General features: G+C 48.5%; 1 protein-coding gene across 1 annotated transcript in view; it reads left to right on the top strand.

The window, feature by feature from the left end:
- Positions 1–1,298: 1,298 nt before the first annotated feature.
- Positions 1,299–8,809, top strand: part of BLVRB (biliverdin reductase B) — a 17,148-nt gene continuing 9,637 nt past the window's right edge. Inside the window, exon 1 of the mRNA XM_010849238.1 lies at positions 1,299–1,482. Within this exon, the coding sequence (XP_010847540.1) occupies positions 1,404–1,482 (79 nt within the window). The 5' untranslated portion in view covers positions 1,299–1,403. The remainder of the gene's footprint in view (positions 1,483–8,809) is intronic.

Raw genomic sequence — 8,809 nt, 5'->3', positions numbered from 1 at the left:
GCGGGTCCCCCGCCAACCCCGGCAGCCTGCAGCGCCTGCCCACGCGCGGCCACACACCCGGCCACGGCGTGCGATACACAGCTGCAGGGGCCGGAGGCAGCGTCACACACAGTGCACACTCCCACGGGGACACACACTCACGCACTGCCACACACACGCGGGTCTCATACAGCGTCACAAGGACTATCCACATCCACACGCTCACACTTCGCCCCCTTCTACGGGGTCACGCAGGGTCAAATATTCAAAGTGTGTCACGCAGTCACAAGCTTGCACGAGGTCCCGCGCTGAAACGGTGCCCGACAGCGTCACACACTGTAAAACACTCAAATTGTGTCACCACCATTCACGTGGAGTCATACGAGCACACCTGTGCTACACACTGTAGCACACTTCCATGGGATCACAGACTATCATCGACTCACATATCACACACGGCTTCACCGTCACACAGCGTCACACACTTTTACACACTCAAACTTGTTACACACTCACATGGGAGTCATGCATCCTGCACAGTCACATACACGTTACACAGTCACAGGTCACAAATAACATCACAACAACAGTAACACCCACAGCCACACTCAAATGATGTCACAGAGTCACACACGAAGAGTCACACACTCCCGTGTATCACAACTCACACATGTCCCACACTCACACCATATCCCCCAGCGTCATGGATGCATATAGGACCACAAACGGTAACACTATCCACCGGTGTCACCACAAGGTCACAGAGGAAGACCATCAGTGCCTTCCACACGTGGTGTCACACAGTCTCACACTGTTTTACACGGTGTTTTACACAGAGGGCACAAGTGTCTTCCACAATCATGCTCTCCCTTGGGGTTATTCGCAGAGTCACACAGGGTCAACACGGGCACATAGACACGCAGCTACACAGTGTCTCCCTCACGCATCCACACTGTCCTGCCTCACTTTCTTCCCTTGTAGCCTTGGGGAGGCCGTGGGGCGTTATGTGAGTCCCAGACCAGACTCACGGCCGTGACACGAAAGGAAGCGTGAACGAGGAGAGAGCTGTGGGCGGGGCCCGCGCTCGCCCCGCCCCACCCCGGGCGGCTAGAGTGCGGAGGCGGTGCTCTGCGTCCACCTTCGCGCACCGCCAGACACGCCTTCCAGGTTAAGTGGCGGGCGGAGGGGACGGTGCTGGGCCTCAGGAGCTGCTCCAGCTCCGCCCACTCTGTCCTTAGCTAGAGGCGTGGCCTTTGGCCCCTCCCCTCAACCGAACTGTGGGGCTGGAGGCGGGCTGAGGGTGGCCCTCTAGGCGGCCCCGCCCCGTCCCTCCCTCTAGGAAAGGACGCGAGGGGGAACCAGCAGCCATTCAGTTCCCTCGTGTCCTGCGACTCCACGGCCTCGCGCCCCCACGATCCCGCAGCATGGTCGTCAAGAAGATTGCCCTTTTCGGCGCCACCGGCAACACCGGGCTCACCACGCTGGCGCAGGCGGTGCAAGCAGGCATGAGCTGGGACGGGCAGGGAATGTCGCGGGGTGCACAGCTAGAACTTTAGGCATCGTGGGATTGGGCCCAGGGAGGTTGGAGCCATCGTGCCTTAGTGTGCGAGGACCTAGAGAGCAAAGCTGGTGGCCACGGGGGCAGAAATGGGGGACGCTATGAGGTCCAACTTTATCTGAGTCCCAAGGGAAACGAAACGGCCCTGGGGGGCTGGGGGACTGTAGCGATCCAATGCTCTTATGAAAGACAGTTGGTGTGCTGGTGGCAGTGGTGGCGGTGATGGTGGTGGGTGGTTGCACAGCCAGCAAGGGCTTCACTGCCAGGCCTGAGGCATCTTCCCAGCAGTGCCCTCTTGCCATTTGTGTTGAATCCTCATAGCACTCACCTGAGGTGGGAACTAGTATCACCTTACCTGACAAATGAGAGAAAACCGAGTCTCCCTGAGTGATTTGCCCAGTGTCACATAACTGGAAAGGGGCAATGCTGAAATTTGTTACCTGGCACTTGCTCTTAACCACTGAGAGCCCGCCAGCACTTGGTTTTAGCACCAAGGATTTTAAAATGGAAAAACTGAGGGGTAAGCTGCTGAGTACCTAATGGAAAGAAGATCATGGAGACAAGGGTGAAGACTTGAGGACACAGGTCTCAGCAAAGTCAATGAGGGCTGAAAATTCAGAGTTGCCCCCAGGAAATGGGGCAGGAAAGGGGATAAGTATCATGCAGCAGGACCCAGCCCCCACCATCCCAACTTCACCAACTCCCAGCATAGTCTGGCCTGTCCAGATATATGGCCCCACCCTTGCTGGCCTGAGTGACTCTGAAGATATTGGCTATCTGGGTGCCCCCAAAGGGTGGAGGCCGCCAGGATCCCACTCTCAGCTGCCTCCTAGCCCAACTTTCCCTGAAAAGGATTGTGACTCAAAGTTCCCCTTTAGCCCCATTTCTCTCTGCCTCCCCAGGGAAGACCTAGTGAGAATGTTGACTTGTGGGGACAGGAGAAACAAATTTGCTGATAAATGTTTCTCGGGAGGAAGTAAGAGGGAGAAGTTGAGAGATGCTGAGTCACTGTGAGTTTTGCATTCCCAGATAACTACCTTTCTCTTAATCTTGGATTCTATAAAATTTCACTTAGCCTCTCTGCTGGTCACAGCTGGGACTGCACCTGGAAGTATGGGCTGTACCTGAGGGCTAGGGGAGTCCTTGCCTTCTTACAGTGGCTCTAACAGATCTCTTCAGAGCCACAGTGAGCCTGAGCCTCCCTGTCCCCATCAGGAAAAGGAGGGGCTTGAATGAACTAGGCTTTTATTGACCTCAGTGGTTCTGTAGGACTGAGTCCTGAAGGCACAGACTCTGGTCCCCATGTGGTGTGCTGTGCTTAGTCGCTCAGTCGTGTCTGACGCTTTGCAACCCCATGGACTGTAGTCCCCCAGGCTCCTCTGTCCATGGGATTTCCCAGACGAGAATACTGGAGTGGGTTGCTATTTCCTTCTCCAGGGGATCTTCCCTACCCATGGACTGAACCCGCATCTCCTGCATTAGCAGGCAGATTCTTTATCCCTGAGCCACCTGGGCAGCCCGTCCAGCATATAGCTGGTGCTCAGTAGACACTCCTTGGCTGAGTGAATATAGATTATAGCTGTGTGACCCTGGCCCAGTTACCTAAACTTGTCTTACCTTCCCCAGTCTCAAAATGGGCATATAATACATCCTACTTTGTGAGGTTGTTGCAATCTGAGGGCCGTTTTCAAACTGCGGGTCATAGAGAGTTCTGAAATATATTTAATGGGTCATATCAGTGTCGGAATGGATCATTGTTAAATACTGGTTTTATGAAACTATTGTCTAAGTTATACATGTATAAGTTTGTGTATACAGGGTTAGACAGTGAAATCTACTTCAAATGGAGGGCTGAGATCAAAAAAGCTTAAAAGGGGCATGATTTCTACAACTTACTCTCACATAGTTAGGAAAAAACTTTATACATATACATATAATTATACATGTTACATGTATGTGCAGTGTATACGCACAGAGAGAAAGATAAAGCAAATATGAGAATCGAGGTCTTGCAATTTCCTATAGGTCTGAATTTATTTCAAAATAAAATTTAATGGAAAAAAGATAAAGTAAGAGATTTGTTTTAAACAAAAAAGGAAGAAAGAAAGAAAAAAATTTTTTTTAAGTTTGGAAATAACCTTACAAATACTTGTGTTCTTTGTAAAGGGCAAAATCTGTGAATTCTAAAACTATAGTTTGACATAGTAGCCATTAGCCACTTGTGGCTATTTAAATTTAAATGTGAGTTGTGTTTAAAAAAATTTGTTTTTAAGTCACTCGTCAGTGGAAAGAGCTTAGCACAACACTTGGCACATACGAGGATTTTTTTTTTTTTTTGGCTGGTCCCTGCAGCTTGTGGGATCTTAGTTCCCCAACCAGGGGTTGAACCTGTGCCTTCAGCAGTGAGAGCATGCAGTCCTAACCACTGGACCGCCAGAGAATTCTCTAGGAGGCTCTCAGTAAATGTCTCTAATCATCAATAAGGCTTCCCAGGTGGCTCTAGTGATAAAGAACCCACTTGCCAATGCAGGAAACATAAGAGACACCAGGTCGATCCCTGGGTTGGGAAGATCCACTGCAGGAGGGCACGGCAACCCACTTCAGTATTCTTGCCTGGAGAATCCGTGGACAGAGGAGTCTGGCAGACTACGGTCCATAGGGTCACAAAGAGTTGGATACGACTGAAGCGACTTGGCACCAGTACAATTACCAATCATGTCCCGCTGATGGGCACTCTTGTGCTGGGCCTGTGTCAGAGCTCTCATGTTGGTGAGAATGTTTCTCCTCCAAAATGCCCACAATTTACCAGGGTCCGTTTTACTAATACGGTGGTAGTTAACCAGTGACTACATTGACACCCTGAAAGCCCCTGTTGCTCCCCAATGTGTCTGAGGCCAGCATTCCATGTGAAAGGTGATCACACAGGATAGGCATGCTAGAGACTCATCTTCATTTTAGTTTTTATTTTTTTAATTATTTATTTATTTTTGGCTGCACAGGGTCTTCATCGCTGCTTTCTCTAGTTGCGGCCAGCAGGGGCTACTCTCTAGTTTCAGGGCATGTGCTTCTTATTGCGGTGGCTTCTTTTGTTGTGGAGCACAGGCTCTAGGGCTCTCCGGCTTCAGTAGCTGTGACACTTGGGCTCAGTAGTTGGGGCTCCCAGGCTCTAGAGCACAGGCTCAACAGTTGTGGCTCAAGGCCTTAGCTGCTCTGAGGCATGTGGGGGTCTTCCCAGACCAGGGATCGAACCTGTGTCTCCTGCATTAGCAATCGGATTCTTTACCACTGAGCCACAAGGAGAGCCCCGATCTTCGCTTTAGAGTAGAGACCGAGGACCATCAGGGAAGGTGTTTTCTGAGGTTCCTCTGCCAGTAAGACAGGGAGCTGAGAAATGCCTTGGGAGTCCAGTGGTTAAAACTATGAGCTTCTACTGCGAGTGGCTTGAGGTTCCCCCTGGTCAGGGAACTAAAATCCTATAGGCCATGCGGTGCAGTCAAAAAAAAAGGAGAGGTGGAGCTGGAGTCCGAACTCAGGTCCCTGGGACAGTATGAACTCAGGTCCCTGGGACAGTATAGCCTGTGCTTTTGTGTTGATATAAAAGTCAGGGGAGGGACTTCCCTGATGAGCCACTGGTTAAGACTCCACACTTCCACTGCCAAGGGCACAAGTTCAATTCCTGGTCGGGGAACTAAGATCCCACATGTTACCTGGCAGGGCCATTAAAATATAATAATAATAAATCCAGGAGATGGTGTTGAGTATGTCATAGCCCCTGCACCCACAAGGCCGTTGGTTGGTCAGCATAAGTAGGGCCATGACAGAGGAAGCACAATTGGCTGGAGAAAGAGGGTAAGGGTGCTCCAAGCAGAGGAGCATGTGTGAAGGCCAGGAGGCAGGGGACAGAATGGTGTGTTTGAGGAAATGAAAGAAGCTCAGTGAGTGAAGAGGGCTTTGGCTCCAGCAGTCTGGAGAGGAGAGGCCACATGGAGGGGGCGTGTAGAGGGGAGGCTTGAAGGCTATCATAAGGAACATGACTATCTTAAGGCACTGGGGTGGAGGGTGGATAGGGAGAGATCTGAGTCAAGGGCACTTTGTTTTTTGGGTTTCTTTTTTTTTAATTAATTATTTATGTTGGCTGCACTGGGTCTTAATTGCAACAGGCAGGATCTTTAGGTGCAGCATGTGGGATCTAATTCCCTGAACAGGGATCAAACCTGGGCCCCTTGCCCTGGGAGTATGGAGTATTAGCTACTGGACTCCCAGGGCAGTCCTAGGGCACTTTGATATAACTGTGGAAAGCTCTATCTGGCTACCATGTGCAGTGTGGGTTGGAGGGGTTGAGACACGCCAGGAGCCCAGGGAGGACTAGACCAGGCCAGGAAATACAGTTGTGAGATGATGAAAAGACCTGGTCACAGCCAACACCCATAGAGCCCTCTTTTCTGTGCCAGACACTCCTCTAAGCTTTTCATTTGTTTTCATTTCATTTTGCATCTTTTCAATAGCAACTTCATTCACATACCATACCCCATTCACCCATTTAAAGAATATAATTCAATAGGTTTTAGCATATTCACAGACTCATGCAAACATCATCACAATCAATTTAGAACATTTCATCACTACAAAAAGAAACCCCTAGAAGTCACTCCCCATTTTCCTGCTCAACCACGTCCCCAGCCCTAGGCAATCATTCATCTACTTTTTGTTCATATGGATTTGCCTGTTCCGGACCTTTCTTATAAATGGAGACATACTTCATGTGACTCTTTATGACTGGCTTCTTTCACTTAGCAAAAAGAACTTTTTCAAAGTTCATCTATATTGTAGCATATGTGTCATTTCTTTTTATTGTTGAATACCATTGCGTTGGGCTTCCCTGGTAGCTTAGATGGTAAAGAATCTGCCTGCAATGCAGGAGACCCCAGTTTGATTCCTGGGTTGGGAAGATCTCCTGGAGAAGGGATAGGCCACCCACACCAGTATTCACGGGCTTTGCTGGTGGCTCGGACGGTAAAGAATTTGCCTGCAATGCAGGAGACCTGGGTTCGATCCCTGGGAAGATCCTCTGGAGGAGGGCATGCATGGCAACCCACTCCAGTTTTCTTGCCTGGAGAATCCCCATGGACAAAAGATCCTGGTGGACCATGGGGTTGCAAAGAGTCGGACACGACTGAGCGACTAAGCACAGCACAGCACCATTACATTATTTACCTACACCACTTTTCTTTCTTTCTTTCTTACTTTTTGGCTGTGCCGTGTGGCGTGTGGGATCCTAGTTCCCTGACCAGGGATCAAACCTGCACCCCCTGCGCTAGAAGTGTGAAGTCTTAACCACTGGACTGTCAAGGAATTCCCTATACCACTTTTTTTTTTTGGCTGTGCTGGGTCTTAGCTGAGGCATGTGGGATCTAATTCCCTGACCAGAATTGAACCCAGGCCCCTTGCATTGGGACCGCAGAGTCTTAGCCACTGGCCCACTAGAGAAGTTCCCTCTATACCCCTTTTATTTATCCATTCAGTTGATGGGAATTTGGGTTGTTTCCACTTTGGGGCTACGATGAGTTATGCCTCTGTAAACATTCATGTACAGGTTTTGTGTGAACATATGTTTTCATTTCTCTTGGCATGTACCTAGGAGTCAAATTGCTGGGTTGTTGGGGTAACAATGGCTTCCCAGGTGGTGTAGTAGTAAAGAATCCATCTGCCAGTGCATGAGACACGCAGGGGATGTGGGTTCCGTCCCTGGGTTGGGAAGATCCCCTGGAAAAGGGAATGGCAACCCACTTCAGTATTCTCACTTGGAAAATCCCATGGACAGAGGAGCCTGGCAAGCTACAGTCACAAAAAGCTGGACACAACTGATCACAGGGGTAACAATACGCTTAACCTGAGGAACTGCCAGATTGTCTTCCAAAGCAGCTGCATCATTCAACATCATCAGCAGTGTATGAAGGTTCCAATTTCCCTGCAGGCACGCCAACAGTCATTGTGTCTTTTTGATTATAATCCTCCTAGTGGGTATGAAATAGTATCTCACTGTGGTTTTGATTTGTATTTCTCTGATGGTTAATGATATTGAGTATCTTTTCATACGTTTATTGGCCATTTGTCTATCTTCTTTGGTGAAATGTCTATTCAGATCTTTTGCTCAGTTTTTAATATTCATCTTTTACTTTCAATTTGTAAGAGTTCTTTATATTCTAAATACAAGTCTCTCATCAGATATATGATTTGCAAAAGTTTTCTCCCATTCTGTGCATTGTCTTTTCACTTTCTTGATAGTGTCCTTGGAAACTTTTTTTTTTTTTCATTTCATTTTTCCTTTTTTCACCAATTTTTATTTTTCATTTTGATGATGTCCAGTGAATCTGTTTTCCCTTTTGTTGCTTGTGCTTTTGGTGTCACTGCTAGGAAACCACTGCCTAATCGAATGGCAAAAAGATTTATGCTTATGTTTCCTTCTAGGAAATGAAATGGCAACCCACTCCAGTCTCTTGCCTAGAAAATTCCATGGATGGAGGAGCCTGGTGGGCTACAGTCCATGGGATCGCAAAGAGTCCGACATGACTGAGCGACTTCACTTTCCTTCAAGGATTTTTATAGTGTTCAGCCTGGAGAATCCCAGGGACAGGGAAGCCTGGTGGGCTGCTGTCTATGGGGTCGCACAGAGTCGGACATGACTGAAGAGACTTAGCAGCAGCAGCAGCAGTTCAGTTCAGTTCAGTCCAGTCGCTCAATTGTGTCCGACTTTTCTCGACCCCATGGACTGCAGTTTTAGCTCCTACATTTAGATCTTTGATAATTTTGAGTTAATTTTCATATATGATGTGAGGTAGGGATCCAACCTTATTCTTTTACATATGGGTATCCAGTTGTCCCCACACCATTTGTTGAAAAGATTCTTCTTTTCCCATTGAATTAATTGTCTTGGCACCTGTGTCAAAAATCAACCAACCACTTTAAACTGTTAGGAATACTATTTAAACCTACATCAACCCTGTAAGTCAGAGACTATTATTGGTGTCATTTTACAAATGAAGGCTCTAAGGCCAGACAGGTTAAGTGACCTGCCCAGTGTCACACAGCTAGCTAGTGGTAGGGACAGATAGAACTCAAAATCCCAGTTGCTTTGACAATTCAGTTCAGTTCAGTCGCTCAGTCATGTCCGACTCTTTGTGACCCCATGAATTGCAGCACGCCAGGCCTCCCTGTCCATCACCAACTCCCGGAGTTCACTCAGACTCACGTCCATAGAGTCAGTGATGCCAT

Source organism: Bison bison, unplaced genomic scaffold (genome assembly GCF_000754665.1).
Source record: "Bison bison bison isolate TAMUID 2011002044 unplaced genomic scaffold, Bison_UMD1.0 scf7180017864280, whole genome shotgun sequence".
Lineage (NCBI taxonomy): Eukaryota > Metazoa > Chordata > Mammalia > Artiodactyla > Bovidae > Bison > Bison bison.
Note: the sequence above shows the minus strand (reverse complement) of the source record. Positions and strands in the feature narration are given on the sequence as shown.